General features: G+C 44.1%; 2 protein-coding genes across 4 annotated transcripts in view; one reads left to right on the forward strand and one right to left on the reverse strand.

The window, feature by feature from the left end:
* Window positions 1-4,375: 4,375 nt before the first annotated feature.
* The window catches only part of TAMM41 (TAM41 mitochondrial translocator assembly and maintenance homolog), a 43,671-nt gene continuing 27,341 nt past the window's right edge, over window positions 4,376-20,705 (forward strand). For both annotated transcript variants that reach the window (XM_074959828.1, XM_074959829.1), the window contains exons 1-3: window positions 4,376-4,552; window positions 5,980-6,159; window positions 13,426-13,518. In XM_074959828.1, the coding sequence (XP_074815929.1) occupies window positions 4,415-4,552; window positions 5,980-6,159; window positions 13,426-13,518 (411 nt within the window). In that variant the 5' untranslated portion in view covers window positions 4,376-4,414. The remainder of the gene's footprint in view (window positions 4,553-5,979; window positions 6,160-13,425; window positions 13,519-20,705) is intronic.
* LOC141991509 (endogenous retrovirus group K member 9 Gag polyprotein-like) lies at window positions 16,467-20,543 on the reverse strand. 2 transcript variants are annotated; one of them, XM_074959826.1, is made up of 3 exons: window positions 19,693-20,543; window positions 18,305-18,371; window positions 16,467-17,542 (listed from the first exon to the last, which is right to left on the reverse strand). In XM_074959826.1, exons 1-3 carry the CDS (start codon window positions 20,492-20,494, stop codon window positions 17,383-17,385), a joined length of 1,029 nt encoding a protein of 342 aa, XP_074815927.1. In that variant the 5' UTR covers window positions 20,495-20,543; the 3' UTR covers window positions 16,467-17,382. The 2 variants fall into 2 exon arrangements, with proteins under 2 accessions (XP_074815927.1, XP_074815928.1); XM_074959827.1 differs by lacking the exon at window positions 18,305-18,371.

Consider the following 20,705-nt stretch of genomic DNA (forward strand, 5'->3'; position numbering starts at 1 on the left):
GACAGCGGAGGTGTTAATAGCCTACTACACTTTATGTGGTCTCTTGCAAAATGTGTTAACCCCTTATGCTTAACAATCCATTCCACCTTGCATTAAAAGTAACACTATGGTTACTTTTCCCAGACCAGAAAGAGAGCTCTGTGAATCTCAAAGACTTGTCTCTTCCGACAACAGAATAAAAGACATTGCCAATAAAATATATTACTTCACACACCTTATCTATTTCAAAGCTAGAAATTATGTTCTTCTACATGATCACCAATTCACTGCATCCTCATTGGCTCAGCAGTCCCATGACACCCCTTCTTAAGAGTTTTGTTTATGTCCCTCGCTTCAGGTAACTCCAGCCAGGTCTTCTCCCTAGCTGGTAAGGAAAGCATCTTCCCCAGTCCTTCCTAAACCTAGGTTGACTCTAGATCCCCTGCAGGGCCCCCCTGAGCATCATACTTATACCACTCTCTGGCCACCCAGTTCTTAAGCCAGCGCAGAAATAAGGGTGGCAATACTGCAACCCCCCTAAAATAAGCTTGTGACTCCCCTGTGACTTCGTTTTGGGTCAGGACCCTCAATTTGAGAAATGTCTCCCCCATGAAATCTGTATAGTATAGGGTAAAAGCACACACAAGATCAGATTTCATGGTCCGTGACGCGTTTTTCATGGCCGTGAATTTGGTAAGACCTTACTCGTGTTTTAGGCCCTGATTCTGATCTCTAATTAATGGCATATCTCTCAATACCTTAAATGGAAGCAGGATTAAAACCCATTATTTATAAACTCAAGTGGAGGCTATTTTTATTTATGTCATATATAGCACTGAGTACATCATGAGTGCTTAACAAATAATAATTATGAATAATACATGGGAAATTTTTAGTGAGTAAAAAGATTACGTCCACAGGGTCTGAGTCACAGCCCATTAAATAAATGGAAAGACTTTAATGGGCGTTGGATCAGCCTGTTTGTTGACATGGTCTGTGTGGCCAGAGTTTCACATGAAATGTGGACTAATTAATCACACAGCATTTTGTACATCTAATATTGCAGATTAACGTAATTGCATAGGCCCTGACTTCACTGTGTATATCAGAAACTTATTTACTGCAATAAAGTATAAAGGCCTTGATCCTGCAAATACTTATGCATACGTTTACCTTTTAAACATGCATATGGTCCCTTTGAAATCAATGAGACTTAATCTCTTGTTTCCAGTTAAGTGCAAGATGAGGCTTCCGTGATCAGATGTCATATGTCATAGTTTTCTCAATATTCCCAATTACAATATGTAAAGGGAATATTCTGATAGACAGAAAAGATAAAATTAAAAGTTAAAAAGTCAGAAACGGGAAAGCATAACATTGACAAAAAACAAATTAGGTCACAAATTAGGATCAGGGCCTTAATAATTAAAACTAAGAAAGGTTCAGTAAAAGATGATATCACCTAAGAAAGTGTGAGACAAAACAACTGAGTGAAGGAAAGTGAAGTGGCAATTACACTTTTTTCTTTTCATTATGGGAAAAGGAATAGGACTGCCAAAGTTCTTGAGAAGCCTCTAAAAGCAAACAAGATGTACTATGAAAACAGGAGAGAAGGAAAGAGACCGAAGAAGAAAAGAGAGAGAAGAAACCACAGCAAAAGATGAAACTAAAGCTGAATAAGTGACGTAAGGAAAAAATGAATGCTCTGTGAACTAAAAAATTAGAAATGTTGTAAACTAACTGATCACGTCCATAGGGAACTTGTAGGTAATTACAAGGGTTTGTATCTCTGTCCGGAGGATTTTGCATTGGCCACTGAAACGGGATTCTGCAAGGGAGTGTCATTTAGTCTGCTTTGGTCTGGTGGGGTGAGAAATATTGAACCAGGGATACCTTTCAGAGCTTACTGGGAGTGGGATGCTGGACCTATGGGTGGGAAGATATTGACCCACAAGCCTTCTTTATCAGTTCTGGTCCTGTGGCTGGTGGAGAGGAAGCAGTTGTGGACCAGACTCATGCGGACTCATTTGGCATTAACACTGCTGTCTTTCGCTTGCCTGGAGCAGACACAAGACCATAGGGAGCACGCACCGGGGCGGCAGGTTTGTATAATTTTTGGTGGTGTCCAGAATGGGTCCAAGTCCCGCCTCCCCACCACGCACACCTGCCTAAGGCTCTGGGAGGGAGTTTGGGCGTGGGAGAGGTGCGGCCATTGGGAGGGAGTTTGGGTGCTGGGTGCGGGCTCAGGGCTGGGGCAGGGGGTTGGGGTGTAGGAGAGGGGGCAGGGCACAGGCTCTGCAAGGGAGTTTGGAGTGCGGGAGGGGTGAGGAATGCGAGCTCTGGGCTGGGGAAGAGGGTTGGGGTGCAGGAGAGGGTGAGGGGTGCAGTGCTTACCTTGGGTGGCTCCCAGAAGCGACCCGCACCCCCTCTGGCAGCGGCTCCTAGGCGGGGGGACTGGGACGTCTCCACGCACTGCTGCCTGCAGGCACCGTCCCCACAGCTCCCATTGGCCGAAGTTCCCGGCCAATGAGAGCTGCAGAGTCAGTGCTCAGGGCAGGAGCACCACGCGGAGACTACCACCCTGGGGCTGCAGGGATGTGCCGGCCACTTCCGGAAGTGGTGCGGAGCGAGGGCAGGCAGGAAGCCGACTTAGCCCTGCTGTGCTGCTGGTGGCGGTGGCTGGGGGCCCCAGGGTCCTTTTACATCACCCAGGGGTGGCAGGCCGGGGCAGGAGACACTCCAGGGGAGGCACGCTGGGGCGGGGGAGAGACCAGGCCCCGAACATTGGTGGAGCTGGGCCCCTGTGCCCGGAATATTCCTGGAGCACGGGCACCACGTGCTCATATAACTCAGCACCCTGCCTTTGGACCGCTTGGATGGGATGGGACACTGGGCCATGGTGATGGGTGATTATGCAATAAGAACTTGCACAGTATAAAAAATGAGGAGTACTTGTGGCACCTTAGAGACTAACACATTTATTTGGGCATAAACTTTCATGGGCTAAAACCCACTTCATCAGATGCATGCAGTGGAAAATACAGTAGGAAGATATATATACACAGAGAACATGAAAAAAATGGGTGTTGCCATACCAACTGTAATGAGACTGATCAATTAAGGTGGGCTATTATCAGCGGGAGGAAAAAAAATTTTGTAGTGATAATCAGGATGGCCCATTTCCAACAGTTGACAAGAAGGTGTGAGTAACAGTAGGGGGAAAAATTAGCATGGGGAAATAGTTTTTACTTTGTGTAATGACCCATCCACTCCCAATCTTTATTCAAGCCTAATTTAATGGTGTCCAGTTTGCAAATTAGTTCCAATTCTGCAGTTTCTCACTGGAGTCTGTTTTTGAAGTTTTTTTTGTTGAAGAATTGCGACTTTTAGGTCTGAAATTGAGTGACCAGGGAGGCTGAAGTGTTCCCCGAGTGGTTTTTGAATGTTATAACTCTTGACATCTGATTTGTGTCCATTTATTCTCTTGCATAGAGATTGTCCAGTTTGGCCAATGTACATGGCAGAGGGGCATTGCTGGCACATGATGGCATATATCACATTGGTAGATGTGCAAATGAACGAACCTCTTATGGTGTGGCTGATGTGATCAGGCCCTAAGACGGTGTCCCTTGAATAGATATGTGGACAGAGTTGGCAACCTGCTTTGTTGCAAGGATAGGTTCCTGGGTGAGTGTTTTTGTTGTATGGTTGCTGGTGAGTATTTGCTTCAGGCTCGGGGGCTGTCTGTAAGCAAGGACTGGCCTGTCTCCCAAGATCTGTGAGAGCGATCGGTCGTCCTTCAGGATAGGTTGTAGATCCTTGATGATGCGCTGGAGAGGTTTTAGTTGGGGGTTGAAGGTGATGGCTAGTGGCGTTCTGTTACTTTCTTTGCACAGTATAAAAACCAGTAGAAATCTGGAGTTAAGGAGCCCAGGGGCGGGTAAAGGGGAACCTCAGGAAATCTGGATGTGCAGGAGCCCTGGGTGTAGGAAAGGTGTAGGGCCTGCGGGTGGGGAATTGGGAGTGCAGGGGCATGGGAACCGCAGAGGACCTGGATAGGGGGTGCAGCAGGGACCGGGATACTAGGTGTGCATGCGCAGGGGTCGGAGCGGGTAGTGCAGGGCTGCGAGTGGGGATTTGGCGGGCGCAGGGCCCCTCGGTTGGGGAGAGCAGGGACACTGGGTTGTGGGGCGAAGGGAAAAACGCACCACAGCGGTCCGGGCGCCACCGGCTCCTGCGACCCAGGCCGTAGGTGGGGCGCTGTGGGCCTGGCTGGCCTCCCCAAGCGGCGCCGGCCCCTCTCGCTCCTTTGCGCCGTCGTCTCCTGTCAGCTGCTGGCGGCGAGGCCGGGGCAGGGGCCGGGCTCGCGCCGTGCTCCGCCCAGCCGCCCCCGCACGCAGGGCGCAGGCGCCAGTTGCTGGCGGGCTCCGCGCTTATGGCGCTCCCGGCGCTGCCCGGCTCGGGGGTGCAGTTCCGGAGGATCCTGGCTCACTTCCCCCAGGAGCTCAGTCTGGCCTTCGCCTATGGGTCCGGGGTCTTCCGGCAGGCGGGGACCGCCCCCAGCCAGAGCGTGGTAAGCGGGAATGTGCAGCTGGGGGCCGGGCAGAGCATTTCCCTGGTTACGGGTTATCACCCACCCCCCCGTGCACCGGGAGGGAGGGGGGCGTTGCCCGGTTACGGGTTATCACCCCCGCCCCCCCGTGCACCGGGAGGGAGGGGGGCGTTGCCCGGTTACGGGTTGTTATCACCTCCCCCCCCAGTGCACTCTGGGGGACCAGGCAGGAGCATTGCCCTTAACAGATTAATATCCCTGGAATGCACCCAGAGAGGCAGTTCCCTTAGTCGTCTCTTTTTCCGAGCTGAAAAGTGTGGAAAAAGTGAATCGAGAAGTGTTATTTACCCTTTCCCTACGACACAAAAATCACGGGTCACACAATGAAATTAATAGGTAGCAGGTTTAATACAAACAAGTGGAAGTACTTTTTTACATAGTGAGCAACTAACCTGTGGAACTCATTGCCATGGGGATGTTGTGATGGCCACAAGTATAACTCTGTTTTAAAAAAATAGATAAATTCATAAAAAATAAGACCTTCAGTGGGTTAGTGAACGTGGTCAGGCACACAGTCCCATGCTCGGGGCGACCTTAAATCTCTGACTGCCGGAAGCTTTTATTTTCTTTTAAATTGGCCAAACTCCATGATTTTGTGCATGGGCATAGTTTGCCTTTTCACTGGGTTTTATTTTCCAAGCAAACTAAATCAAGTCTCCCTCTTCTTGCTCCTCCCCACAAGATGCAAAGGAAGAAAAATAAGAATTTTACATTTTTAATATTGTTCCCCACAAACATGAAGAAGGGAGGAAGAGCGAATAACGTGGAAGATTTAACAAGTCTGTTCAACTTTGTACCAACTCTGTTCGATCACTGATTCGCTGAGCAGCTCAGACCGGTCCAGAAATGGCGAGGCATGTAGAGAGTCATTCCTCAAGAACTTTCAGCATATCTCAAAATGTTACATATAATAACTAGTTATATAATAACTAAAACTGTTCTTAACTAGCTAGTCTATGTTGTGTTTAGGTAACAAGTCTCCTGGGTTTGGAGTTCCGTTCAAACTGTTATTTCATCACAAATCTTTTGTTGTCAGAAACAACTGATTGCAGGTAAAGTTTGAATAATAAAAAAAAAAAAAAAAAGTCTACTGAGAGTTGGGGTTTTTGTGTAATTTGCCAAGCATTGAGAACTCCAAATGAAAAAAAATTAGGTTAGATTCTCATGCAAAGATTTGTCTTATATAGAAATGTGTTGGACATGACTTAACTGATTTTTTTTTCTTTTTTTTTTTAAGCAAATTATGGATTGGTTATGTTCTGGCTGTGTGTTACTGTCTGCTATTATCATCGCTGGGCATTATGTGAAGATCAGTAGAATCTTAGAGTGGATATAGCTTGTTTCCTAAACTACATGTAACAGTATCTTTTTTTCTATTTACCTTGTAGCACAATATGCTGGACTTCGTGTTTGCTGTGGATGATTCTGTCACTTGGCATATGATGAACCTGCTAAAGAATAGGAGTCATTATTCTTTCCTAAAACTTTTTGGGCCAAAGCAAATCAGTAATATACAGAGCTGTGGAGCAGGGATTTACTACAATACTTTAGTGCGATGTAATGGTAGGGTAAGTACAATAGGTTGTGACTAATTTCTATAGATCAAATGTTTACATTTAGAATATTGGAATGACTAGCCTAGGGTAGCCTCTGTTCAGGAAATACAAATTGCAGTTTGCATTTATGTTACAGATACTAGCTGATCCTTGACTGATACTTAAGCACTTAAATAAAAGCTTCAGTTCTACATAGCATCTTTAATATTCAGTGTCTCAAGCTGTTTTACAGAGTAATGTGTTAAATCCTGGAAAGAAAACAGGAGACAACATTGTGCTCAATAAAAGCAACAATTAGACTCAGCAGTTAAAGTAAAGCACGTTCACAATAATAGCTGAACTTGTATTCTTTTTCTCAGCGATAATTCTAAACACATTACAGCCTTCAATGTGGGAAGGAGGCAAGTATTGTCACCATTTTACAAATGGGAAAACTGAGATCTAGATTCAGAGATTGGCCAATTCACAGAGCAGAGTGGATTGTTTGTATTTTGATGTCCATGCAAATATAACATAACATAATTGACATCTGTCTTATTTAACCTCTGATTCCCTCTCATATTAACACAGGGAGTAATATTTATTCTATCTAGTCATACTCCAACATCTGCGTCCAAACAAGTAATGTTGACGTGTGTGTTTGTGACTTTCCACCTCCTCAGTGCTGTTTCAAGTTGTTCTCAACCTGTGGTAACGACAAGAAAATCAAATTCCATCTCTTCACCAAAAGCAGGAAGTGGAATGAAGGACATAGGAAAAACTACATTTGCAGCCAACTATGACTTTGCTAAGGAATTTCAGGCTTGGGGTACCAGGGTGAGCATGGGATAAGTGACTAGACCAGGGGTGGCCAACCTGAGCCTGAGAAGGAGCCAGAATTTATCAGTATACATTGCCAAAGAGCCACAGTAATACATCAGCAGCCCCCCATCAGCTCCCTCCCCGGCTCCCAGTGTCTCCCACCTACCCGCAGCCCTGCAGATCAGCACCTCCCCCTCCCTCCCTGAAAAGCTGTTTTGTGGTGTGCAGGAGGCTCGTGGGTGCAGAGAGGAGCGAGGGCACTGCAGGCTGAGGGGAGAGGGTGGGAAGGGGTGGAGTGGTGGCAGGGCCTGTGACAGAGCCAGGGGTTGAGCAGTGAGCACCTCCTGGCACATTGGAAAGCTGGCACCTGTAGCTCCAGCCCCAGAGTCGGTGCCTATACAAGGTGCTGCATATTAACTTCTGAAGAGCTCTGGAGCCACAGGCTGGCCACCCCTGGACTAGACATTCACCAAAAAACCCATCTCACTGATTTGGAGGCAGAGAGAGAGGCCCTCTAATGTATTTCATGTGTGTAAGGCACTTGGAGGAGGTATGAATTATGGGCCCAATCCTGGTCCTCTTGAAGTAAAGCTTTTTTAACTTGACTTTGAGGGGAGCAGGACAGCATCTTTGCTATAAAGACTTCTGTTATAACTCCTACCTATCACTCTTGCTTTTCCCTTCACACCTACACCCTTGTGTGGTGATGACCGCTTTTGGACAGTCTCCATTATGTTCATGCATGGTCTGTTAAGAATGGTTCTGGAGTTACTTTGACCCTGTTAGTAATCATTGGAATCCTGGGATGTACAGAAATCTGCTGTCTATGTTACATTATTTAGGCTGCTTTACTTTAACTTATGATTGACAGGAAACAAACTCTTCAGAGTGAATTCTTCTAACTATTGAAATTGACCTGCAACTCTGATAGAATTATATATTGACTGCCCCAAATAGCAAAAATTGGTAGGGATTATTCTGCACATAACTTGGTCCTAAATTTAACATTTTATTGTTCTGTTTTAAGCCTCCCAAAGTTGCAGAACATAGCTCCTGTTCTGCTGTGACATCCTACCATGCACTCTGATCTATCCCAACTATCATACCATCGAGTGTATGCACTGGTCAATCTTTTTCAAAACTTATGGCACTTAGTAGAAAATAATAACCATTCTATTAAATCCTTAAACAAATCTATCATGCAGAGGTAGGGATCCTGTCACAATTTCCTGTTAAATTCTTTATGTTTTTAGTGTAGTTTCTTTGGAACCCTATGGATTTCACCCTTTCTCTATTAACCTCTATAGAGCTTTTCCATTAAATAATGCCATATAATTAAAAAAAGACACTGACCAAAATGTCAGGTTAATTCTTCATCATGGTTTTCTAGGATTAATGGGACAATGGAGGAGAATTATAAAATTAATCTGCATTGTATTGAGTTAGCTCTTTAAAACATACATGCAAGATACCCTGACATAAAACACAGACCACGTATAGTAGAATTAAAATATTCAAGCAATAATTGAATTTGAAAAAACTGTTATGAGAAGCAGCTGGAATTACCTTCTCTGGTAGATTAGGATTGCATGAACTCAATTCATGCAGAATTGGGTGGTAGAGTTTTTAATTAAATACTTTAAATCTTGGTGTATAATCTTTTTTACTGTGAAGGCTTCATTTTGTGATGTTACTTCACGGTAAGTAGTCATTGATTAACACTGACTACTATGAAATTCCATTGTAACTGCCCATTACATTTACATTAGTACTGAAAGAGTTCATCATCGTTAACGTCACTGTCGAATATCAAGAGGTTTTCATAATGATTTGCCACTTTGTACAAAATGTTACCAATTAAGCGTATAACTCTTCTAATCACTTAGTACTAAGATCAGTACTGTTTTATCTGTTGATAGAGCTTTTATGAACATAGCTTTTGAACTGAGAGTACATTGAAATTTGAAACTGTTCTAGTTACTTAAAAAACTTGAAAACCTATTGGGATCAGAATATTGCCATGTCACAAGAATATAGCCGTCATCAACAAATCAATATAGCTACAAGAGAATTAAGTATTGACATAATTGTTGTGTGGCCATTTGAATCACAGTTTTATTGGCACTAATTTTTATAGTTGACTATTCTTTAATTTATCACTCAGTTTTCTTAAGGGTCAAGTGCTTCTGGACTAGGTTTATTTTGAATATATATAATAATTTAGTTTTGCTTCAGTATTATTGATCCTAGAGTTAATTTGTTTTAATTTTGATTCTAGAAAGGACACGTTAATAGCATATTGTCTATCTTCTCAATCCACTTGGTCTAGAAAGGATTGCTGATTTCTGGAGAAAAGGACTTCAGCCAATTTCTGTTTGCCTTTAGAGTTCTAATGGATTTTCCCATTCTAGGTAGTGCTGCTACCAGTAGGTTCCCTGGGGAGAGTGTGAATTGAATAGTTTCAATATAAAGTTTCTCTGGTACACAGTCCATTCCTGTCACAACTTATTTTCATCTAACCTTCTTGCTTGCTTTCTCTGCTCCCCCAACCTGCAGGAGATGGTAACCTTCAGTAAGTCACTGATCCCTGTACCTCAGTTTCCCTATCTGTAAAATGGGGACAGTCACAAGGATGTTGTGCAAATTAATTGGTTAATGTTCGACAATGCTTTAAAAAAGTAAGGGGCTCCATATTATCTCTTCTGTCTTCCTATATATTGCTCACTCTTTGTGCTATCCACTAATGTGTTCTTTTTCAGTGGGATTATCTGCTCTCATGAAGGGGCCTTCCGCTCCCTCCCTTCTCAGTGTATATAACATCGCTAATTTGCTGAAGAGGTTTAATGTTGATGGATGATGGTAGAAATCAAACTGCATCCCTTCATGAGTTGTGGGACATTTAGCCTAAGCCGCCTTTTGAAATTATTGTACCAGCCTCAGTGTTCAGAGCCCAACTTAATAAAAACTGAGTAGTGGTATGTTACTTATTTTTATCCATTTCCCTTCCCCTGAACTTCTGTATCGGGTACCTTGGAATGATGGTAAATTCCTTTGAGGCTTGGAATCCACTTCTTGCACTTTCAGAGTTCAGCAGAGGTTCTTCCGCAGCTCATTCTATAAAAGCCATTCTACTGCCTGCAAGTGTTTAGGAGGTCTTATAGTACCGTGTTGTGTAGAAATTGAAGAATAAGAATGATAGTGACTTTTGGATGTGTAGTAGTTGGTTATGCTAGATAGGCATCATCTAGCTTCTGTGTGAAAACATGCAAAGCACTGAGGAATAAAATAGATTAAAACCTTTTGAAAACTTGAACAAAGTAATTCAGCATATTAGAAGATAGCAACTTTTACGTCCTATTCTTTTATTCCAACATTATATTACAATAGGAGAAGCTGCTTTAACTGTCAAGTTGACATAAACCTCTGAAGCCCCCAGAGTCTCACTGTGAGACTTCCATCAGAGCAATTGAAGTGGGGTTAGCATTGACGTGAATCTTCATAAAATTTGCTGGGGGTAAACAAGAGGCTTTTATTCTTAGATTATAAAGCCAGAAGGGACCACTGTCATAATCTAGTCTGACCTCCTGTATATCAGGCCATAAGACTTTCCTGAATTAATTCCTGTTTGAGTTAGAGCATGTCTTTTAGAAAAACATGCATTATTGATTTAAAAATGGCCAGTGATGGAGAATTCACCACAACCCTTGGTAAATTGTTCTAATGGTCATTTACCCTTACTGTTAAAAATTTGCACTTTGTTTCCAGTCTAAATGTTATGTCTGTGTGAGAGGGTTGCTTTTTATTGACTATTTGTAGTTAAGAACATTGGGGTATTTCTAGCTGGCAGCCAACCAATCTATGAGTTTAAGCAGCAGAGGCCTGTAGTCTTGATCTGAACAACCAGCATATCCAGTCTTGGTTCTGTCTGTTTGTGCTGTGTTAAGATAGCATCAAATCCCATTAGAAGTCTCATTTGGAATTCCTCTTTTAACTGTGAAAAGGATAAATCATCAGGCTTTCACCATTCTAGGTGTCCTTGCAACTGAAACGTTTACTGAAAACTTCGTTTAAAATGAGTAAGGGCCTTTAGAGAGCAGTATCAAAATTTGTTCTCTTTACGTGTTTTCAGGTGTTTGATATTTCTTTGAATCCTTTTATCTGCTTGGTAAAATCACATCTTCACTGTTGTGGCAAGGAAGCAGGTTTTCCTCCCTGCACTACATCTCCTATCCAGCAGGTTTAGCATGAACAGTGCAGCTTGCATCATCCCCCTAGGCTTGGTGTATCACCATCCTTCCAGGTGCTCTTTGTTGGGTAGTGGGACTCTGTCCCTAGTTGTGCCATTGCCTGTCAGGAACACCTTGGTCATAGTAAAGCTTACAGTGCCTATATATCTTAACATTTATTTCCTTGCTTGGGTTGTATAAATGTGGCAGGTATTGAAATGTCAGTGTTGTCACTTGGCAATCTTAATGATTGGTTTTTTTTAATTAAGTGTTTTGTTTCTGGAATATACAAATATCTGTATTTATATGTAACAGTCTCACTTAATATTTGGTAGATTTGTGACAGTGACATTTTCAGCTGGGTTACCCATTTTAACAATAGAGGATACTTTGCATTTGGTAGAATCCTTCAAAACGAAATAAATCACGGGACCAGTGTATGGGAACCCTCAATTGCAGGTTGTCATAAATATAAAGGGAAGGGTAATTACCTTTAAAATCCCTCCTGGCCAGAGAAAAAATCCTCTCACCTGTAAAGGGTTAAGAAGCTAAAGGTAACCTCGCTGGCACCTGACCAAAATGACCAATGAAGAGACAAGATACATTCAAAAGCTGGGAGGAGGGAGAAAAACAAAGGGTCTGTGTCTGTCTGTGTGATGCTTTTGCCGGGGACAGAACAGGAATGGAGTCTTAGAACTTAGTAAGTAATCTACCTAGGTATGTGTTAGATTATGATTTCTTTAAATGGCTGAGAAAATAGCTGTGCTGAATAGAATGACTATTCCTGTCTGTGTGTCTTTTTTGTAACTTAAGGTTTTGCCTAGAGGGATTCTCTGTTTTGAATCTAATTACCCTGTAAGGTATTTACCATCCTGATTTTACATAGGTGATTCTTTTTTACTTCTATTAAAAGTCTTCTTGTAAGAAAACTGAATGCTTTTTCATTGTTGTAAGATCCAAGGGTTTGGGTCTGTGGTCACCTATGCAAATTGGTGAGGATTTTTACCAAACCTTCCCCAGGAAGAGGGGTGCAAGGGTTGGGAGGATTTTGGGGGGGAAAGACGTTTCCAAACAACGTTTTCTCAGGAACCCAGATAAAGTTTGGTGGTGGCAGTGGAAGTCCAAGGGCAAAGGGTAAAATAGTTTGTACCTTGGGGAAGTTTTAACCTAAGCTGGTAAAAGTAAGCTTAGGAGGTTTTCATGCAGGTCCCCACATCTGTACCCTAGAGTTCAGAGTGGGGAAGGAACCTTGACACAGGTGCATACAGCAATAAATAGGACTTGATTGGTTTTATTTCTTGCTGCTATTACTTGAATAGCAGCTTCCATTGAAGAATCTCAAAGTTCTTTAGAAACACTAGTAAATTATGACCCCTTCTTTGAAGTGAACATCATTCTCATATTACGAAGGTGGGCATGGAGCTCACATTTCCTGACTCCCTGTCTTATGTTGTAACCACATGGCTGTCTTTCCTTCTCTAAGTACTGTCCTAAGGAAAAAGCAGCTGGCTAAAAATGAAAGCATAAATGCAAGACTTAAAATAAATCAGTTGGATCAAATTCTTATTAGAGGATTTTGATCATTATCAGAGGAATTACTGCTGAAATAAAAGGCACTTTGTAATAATCCATTTATTTGCATTGCAGTAGCAACTAGAGAGCTCCTTCGGGGATTGGGGCCTCATTGTGCTGGGTACTGTACATACATGTAATGAAAGAATCAAGTGAGTTATTTGCAGAATCACAGAATAAATGGCCTGTTTTTAAGTATGATTGAGCAATGTATCTCAACCATGATTTGAAGTGACCATCTGAGTGAGAGAGAGTAGTGTGATGTCCATGCCCATTCAGTGCATTGTCTGGAGGGTCAATAAAGGTCTTTTTGTGTTTTGGTTAGGATCCAATGGAAAGAAAACTTCATACATTTTAGATACCTTGCAAGGTAGAGTTCTACAATGGTTGCCAACGCTGGTTGAATGCGTTCCTGAAGGTTTCATCACGTGACAATAGTTAATTAAAGGTTAATCTTTAATTCCTGGAGACTCCAGGACAGTCCTGTGGGGTTGGCAACTGTTAGTGTGATATTTTTATTTAGTTCTCTGACCAGTAAACCGTTAATATTTGTGTTTATATTTTACTTAAGAGATTTACATTTCTGTGAATTAATGACTTTTTTTTACCAGACTTTTTTACCTGATGCAGCCAGTGTGTAACAAACAATTGTGTGAGACCCTCTATTTTGTTTTTTCAGATGATAAAATATGGCGTAATTGGCACTGATGCGCTGATTGACGATCTGCTTCACTGGAAAAAACTCTATGTTGCTGGACGTCTGCAAAAGCCGGTAACTATCTTATTCTGTTCAGCTGGCTTGTGTCTTTGAAACACAGGAAACTACTGAGGTGGAAGATGATCAAATGCTGCAGAAAGTAGTGTTGATGATTTCAGTTGGTCAGGCTCTTTGAGCCAGTACTGAGCAAATGTTCCTGCAAGGAACCAATTCCACTAGAAGCCCAGTCTTTTGATAGGGAGTAAAAGAGAGTATTCAGTGTCCCATATCATTTCACCTAAAAACTAGGGATATTAACCTGAGTCTCTTGGCCAGAATACATTTTGAGTAACTGGATTCTATTTATATATAATCCCTCTGCCACTAGGTATTCCTAATCTGAACTGTTATGTAGGATTTGTGCTGTTAAATAGCTGCCACATTCCTACCCAGGGACTGATCCATTTCAGGAGTAGCTGAAATTATTAGTTTAGTTCAAAAAATGTTAAGCACTTTGATATCTTTCAGGATGAAAGCTGCTTTGTTGTACAGGTATTTTCTAGTTAACTGTCTTATTATAATACCTTCGTTTAATGGTACAAACTGATGCATAAGAGATGCTTGGATAGTCTGTCTTCAGGTCAGTGTCATGAAAAGTTTGACACACACTTTTAAATGACTGTATGTGTCAAATGTTCTTTCAGACCTCTAGATGGCAGCAGATATAAGTTAACTTGGAGAAAACTTGTAATAAAATATAGGGAGCTGATTATAATAATACAAAAATCAGTTTTAAGCAAGCAATTAAAAAGGAAGTATTTCAGCTCAGTTGCTGAATTCTTCCTCTCCGTTTTGCTTAAATTACTGAAGTGAGGTAAGGAGTCTTCCATGTAATATGCTGGAATATATAGATAAACATAGTCTGAATCTTCAGACACATAGTACATTGAAAAAAATCTGAAAGATCTCTGAATTTCCAAATAACTTCAACGATTAAAAAAAAAATTATTTTCATTTTTACTTATTTTTGCTACAGCTTTTGAGATATTCCGCCTTTCTATCATGTGCAAGCCTCACTTTCTGCATCCCTTCTTGACTTCAGTGGGAGTTGTACGCTCATAATGGAAGGCAGAGTTGTATTTAATTTAGATGGAATGTAGATACTGAAGAGTCAAAGGTGTTAGCATGACCCTGTCACTGTCCAACATTAAACAGTTTAAAATAAGGTTTGGGGTTTAATATACAGTGACCTCAGCCTGCTAAGTATCATGGCAAACACAACGTTAAACATCCTTTTAAACATTTTTTATTGAAGATAATGAAAGAAAAACTATTCAAATATTTGAAATATAAAATATGAAGTAAGGCTTTCATTTTAACAACATCTCTTGTTCCCTTTTCCTTTAGCAGAAGAGTTTTTGGAAAGAAACCCCTGTTTTTTGACAGTCCTTTTAGGTAATAAAAATAGCGTTAACTGTTATTTTTGGGGAAAAGAGAAGAAGGTAGTTGAGATGGGCTAGAGCTGCTGCCGTTATAGTATTTTCTGGAAGACAAAATAAGACATGCACACAAGAGGGGAGAGAAAAGAACAGCGAAGATGAAAAATGCAGCCTCTGCCTCTGTCTCTGGTGTTGATTCTCATTTCCTGTGTCACTGCTGGAAAAACACTGGCACAGTACATGGTCTTATCAGCCACTTGGTGACTTGGCAAACTTGCACCAACATTGTGCTGTTTAGGGCATTGCTTTTAGCTGCCTCCTTCTGGTCACAGGTGTATAGCAGTGTTGCAAAATATGCAGTCTTGACTGTCTTAGCCAGACTCTTATTAAACAGAGGGCAAATGAAGAGAAATAAGAAAGAGCTAAACTTAAAGTGGGGAAGGAAAACACATATGGGGGTGTAGGGATTGTGACAGCCTCACATCCTGGGTGATGGTTGCGGTTCAGCTGGAGCCAGTAGAGCTGGAGCTGGTCAGCTGAGTCCTCTCTTGGCCTGGTTGACTCAGGACACGTCTTAGGATCAGGATGACGAAGGCACAATATTGTCACACTGAATCCTGCGATCCTAGGAGATGGTGGAGGTGGCAGTCATGATAATGAAGGTCATTCCTTCCCCTTCTTTCAGTCAGCCATTGTTGCGGTAGCCAGTTTTCCCCCCCAAGTCTCTTTTTGAGGACCCCAAATGGGAATGATGGGCGGAATAGTCCTTCCCCTCATTATTTTGTCCACCAGTTAGGCCTAATTTCTGACACATGAATTTTGATTCACTGATTTCCAGTCCCACACTTCTCTGGTTTCCCAGGCATCATGATAACACAGTCTTTGAGTTATATCAGTAGGCCCTTTTGAACTAATTCAGTCTTCTTGTCTCCCTTTCGTACCTTTTCCCATCACCATTTGTTGTTATAGGCTATTGTGGCATTTTGGAACTTTCACTTTTTTACAGATGAACTTGCAATTAGGATAAATTCCACCCCCCCATGCACCCCCACACCCCCATCATCACAATGGAGTTAGACACTTGATGTTTAGGACTGTCCATGAGAAATAGCCTTTCAAGCTTGATAGGCGGAAGAAATTATTGGTTTGAGTCCTTCCCATTAAGCTAATGGGAGTTCTGGCTGAGTAAGGACTGCAGGGTTTGCTCTTTTGCTCAAGTTTGAGCTATATTCATTGAAGCCTCAAACCATCTTTCCTTTTCATACCCATCCATGTCTAGAACTAAAATCTGCAAGACTTTGCTACTTAATAGGAATGAGGAGTTTTATACAATGTTACTTAGAGAAGTTCTGAGCAAAAACCTTTGTTCCGATTCTTTGTAGGCTTCACATTTTAGGTTGTTCTTGTTGGTCACAGTTTCACTTCTGCTGTTGAACTTCTGATACAAACTTTTTTAAACAACTGTAGTGAAATTTTGTTTTGTCTGTAAACATGGATAATAAGGATGTGGCGGTTCAATGACAAGACAGAACACAGCTTTTAGCAAGCAAGCAGGCTGGTCTCTGCTAACGGGCTTCCCCTGTCAGCTTTTCACCTTCCCCTTTATTCTCTCTCTCTCCCCCCGCGCATTACATTCTCCAACAGATAAAAGGAATACACTGGCTTTGTTTAACATTCTTATTTACCAATTTCTGTCTACCGCATTCCTTGCTCTCGGGCCTTGAGCCCAGTCCTGAGAGGCTTCCCACGATTCATATCATCTTGGCGAGATTCCAAGGTTGATGCCCTTGGATGGAGCAGTGTGTGCACTACTCCTACACAACACTCCGGGTGTGCCCTGAATGTTGCCAAGCGCATAAACCTTTATGAATCCTACATCCCCTCCTTTTTTGTTTATTTGTGCTCGGCCATCTCATGGTAGCCATCAATTTGCATTTGCAAGCCAATTAACTCCCGGACAGACAAGGTCATAACTCGTGGAGCCTGCCAGGGCGGGTCTCGACAAAGCCTTAACAAAAAGGAATACATTGTACACAGCAGCAGCAAAAAATAAGCTTAAGAAGGTAAAGTGTGATTGGCCTGGCCCCGATTAGCCATGCTAGAGTACTGGGAAGAGAGGTTCGAGTAAGCGGCGAGCATCATCTCATTCCCAATTTCCTCAGGGTGATGACATACTGGAATAAGGCACGTACCTAACAATTCTTCAGCTGCTACAAAATCAAATAAACAAAAGTGGGTAACATTTGCTATTGAAGCCAATCTTTCCCATAGGTTATATGTCATTCGGGCCTGTAACGGAGAAAGCGCTCCCGAATCAACCCCTCCAGGAAATAGCAGGCACAAAAGGCATACAATCAGTACAGAATTAGCAGTAATTTGGGCGAGAATCGCCACAAACAAAGTCTCAAGAGTCTCTGGCTGTTGGTTTGCTGCCAGTCTTCGTTGAGCCGCGGCGACCAATGCTTTTACTGCTCCTCATGTCACGGGCTGGCTTGGGACGCTACGCCTCTTCTGTTTCCGTCCCGCCGTTGTCGACCCGGGAGGCACCGCGGTCTCCTCCAAGGTCAGCTGAAAATCCGGTATGGGGTTCGACAGCCCTGGTGCCACGCCATGCTGTTTCAGTGCCGGTCGCACACACCAGGCCGGAGCCCACAACGGTCCTGCAGGGAGAAACACAGCAGCATATCCCCGACCCCAAGTGATTAAAGGCACTGGGCCCAACCATTGCGGATCGGGCAGCTGATGGTAATAGACACGCGGTCTTTCCATTTGTGAAAATGCCGATCCGCGGGGGTCTGCTGATCTGCGTTCAGCGTTAAATTATTTAAAGTAAACAAAAGGATATGCAATTGTTGCTGAATGTCTCCTAAGATTCGGAGACGCAGCTCCCCTTGTTTTAATTGTTTGTCGAGCAAGATTTTTAGCATGCGATTTGCACGTTCAACAATAGCTTGGCCTGTGGAATTATAAGGGATCCCGTGTTTGAGACGGATGTCCCATTGGGCACAAAAGATGAAAAGTGCTGTGGAGCAATAGGCTGGGGCATTATCCATTTTTATCTGGCTCGGGTGACCCATAACAGCAAAACAGGCTAGCAAATGGTGAATAACTTTGGGAGTGGCTTCCCCACGCTGTGGGGTCGCCCAAAGGAATCCCAAATAGGTATCAATGAAAACATGTAAAAACGAATAGGGGTGGAATTGTGGCACGTGAGTGACGTCCATTTGCCACAGCTGATTCGCTGCGGTACCTCTAGGGTTAACGGCATAAAAAAAGGTAGGGGCAGCAGCGGCACAGTGGGGGCAGGAATGAACAATAGAACGTGCATGATCAGCAGGAATATGAAACTGCCGGGCCAAAACAAAGGCAGACTGATGAAAAAAGGAATGGCTTTCAATGGGGTCAGAAAAAAGGGAATTTACCTGACCACGTAACGCGCGATCGGCGCGCGCATTGCCTTCAATGAGTAGCCCAGGCAGAGGGGTATGACTGCAAATATGAGCAACAAAATAAGGGAAATTACGAGTGGTGATGAAATACTGTAAGGACAAAAACAGGCCAAGAAGGTCCGCATCGACCTGAGGGGTAATGAGGGCAAGGGGTAAATGATCAATTACCTGATAAACATAATGCGTGTCCATGATCAAATTAAAGGGACAATCAGCAAAAAATTGAAAGGCCAAAATAACAGCAGCTAATTCCAAGGACTAGTAAAGCTCTCCAAGCGCTGTGCATGCAAATATTGTTGTACAAGTGAATGAAGCGCTTTCAGCTTTTCTAGAGGGAGGGGCCACTGGTCAATCCATATGGGCTCTAAGGATTGCCATACCAATGGTAATGCGGATGGCAAGGTGGGTGAGGGAGGATTTTGGGCCATTATATATTAATATCGAGGGTGGTGTCCAGCTTTGTAAGTAAATCGCGGCCCCAAATACTGAGGTGGACAGGGAGTACAAAAGGGCGGATTGTAGCAAGGGCACAGCCTCCTGGTTTAGAGACCGTGACCCAAGACAAACTTTGGCGCCCGGGTTTGCTACCCTCGATCCCCCACAACTCTTTAGAAGGAACTGTTGGCCAACCGACCGGCCACTCCGGATCACGAATCACCGTAACGTCAGCTCCAGTGTCCACCAACCCTGTAAAAGGAACATTATTTAAGAGAAGTGTTAACTGAGGTTTCGAGGGGCAGACCGACATTGTCAGAGCAACAAGTGGAGAGGACGTATTGTGAGACGGCGACTGAGACAGCGTCGATCCAAAGCCGTTCCCGCCCCGGGTTCGATCCTCTGCGGCTGGCACCTGATAGGGGACTAAAATCAATTGTGCAATTGACCGTCCACGCGGGAGCGATTGCGGAAGATGGGTCCACACCTGAACCTTAATAACACCAGTGTAATCAGCATCGATGACTCCTGGGATGACAAAAAAACCCTGTTTCCCAGCGTGTGAGCGAGGGAGAACCAGACCCACAAATCTGGCAGGGAGAGGTCCCGTCACCTGTGTAGGTATGGCGCAAACCTCCCCTGGCAACTGAAAATCAGCGTCCTCCTGCATAATCAAATCAAGCCCTGCACTTCCGGCAGTCGCTGCCCTCATGGAATCTATGGATTGTAAGGCAGAGGAACAGTTGTCTGAGTGGGAAACACCCCCGTTTGGCCCTGGGTTCGGGGGGGACCCGTCGTGTGGTTTCCCGACCCGCTACGACACTGATTAGCCCAGTGATAGCCCTTCTGACACTTGGGGCACTTCTTTGAGGGGCGGGCGGGCGCCGTCGATGAGCAGCACTCCCGCTGAAAGTGACCCTCCTTACCACAGCGGTAACAACGCTTCCCCTCCTTCCCGGTTTTTCGCAGGGCGGCAGCCAGAACTCCAGCCTTATGTGCTTGGGTTCCGATGTTTTGGCACGCCCGCAGCATGTCCGACAGCTCTAGAATTCCAGAGGCTTGTGCAGCCTGGAGAGCACGGCGGCAATCCTCGTTCGCATTTTCAACCGCCATTTTTAACAGGATCTCCTGAGCTGCCGCAGGGTTATCCACCTGTCGGAGGATAGCCTCCTGCAATCTGTTGGTAAAATCCATAAAGGACTCTGATGCACCCTGACGGATACTGGCAAAGCTTTTAGTAGGCCTGCCTGAATCCGGGACCTTCCGGAAAGCATGCTGGGCGCAGGCGGAAATAATGGGGAAGACGGCCTGAGGGAGTTGAGACTGCAGCTGCACGGTAGCAAACTGGCCCTCCCCTGCCAACTGCTCATAAATGACACCTTGCTCTCTATATACCTGGGCTTGGCGTTCCGCCATCTGCCGATACTCACTAAGCCAAATAACATACTGACTGGGTGTCAGCATCATGCGCAACAGCGCCTTCCAATCTTCAGGGATCAGGGTGTACCCAGAACCTAGCCCTTCAATGAGACCACGCACATACGTGCTAGTCAGGCCGAACTCGCGAATCGCTTTCTTTACCTCTCTGATCACCGAGTAAGGCAAACTGACCCAGTCTGCAACCTGGTTGCCCTGGCCATCATCCTGCCAGGTCACAGGACAAACTGAGACCAGATCAGCCAGCTCCTCTGCTGTAAGATCTGAGCGAGTCTTCGCTGCGTGAACCATTTGTTGCACCAGCGAAAGCCTCTGAGCAGACGCAGACGACCCCCCGGGGGGCCCCGGAGCATGGGGCCCCACGGGCGGAGGGCGATCACACACCGGCTCCGGTGGGGAAGGCCAGGGAGGCAGTGGTAATAGAGGCACTGGGGGCGAAGCAGGGGGAGGGATGGTTGCAGGAGCGGACAGGGGTGGTGGGATCGGCAGCCCCTCTGTTGGC

This window comes from Natator depressus, chromosome 7 (assembly GCF_965152275.1).
Source record: "Natator depressus isolate rNatDep1 chromosome 7, rNatDep2.hap1, whole genome shotgun sequence".
Lineage (NCBI taxonomy): Eukaryota > Metazoa > Chordata > Testudines > Cheloniidae > Natator > Natator depressus.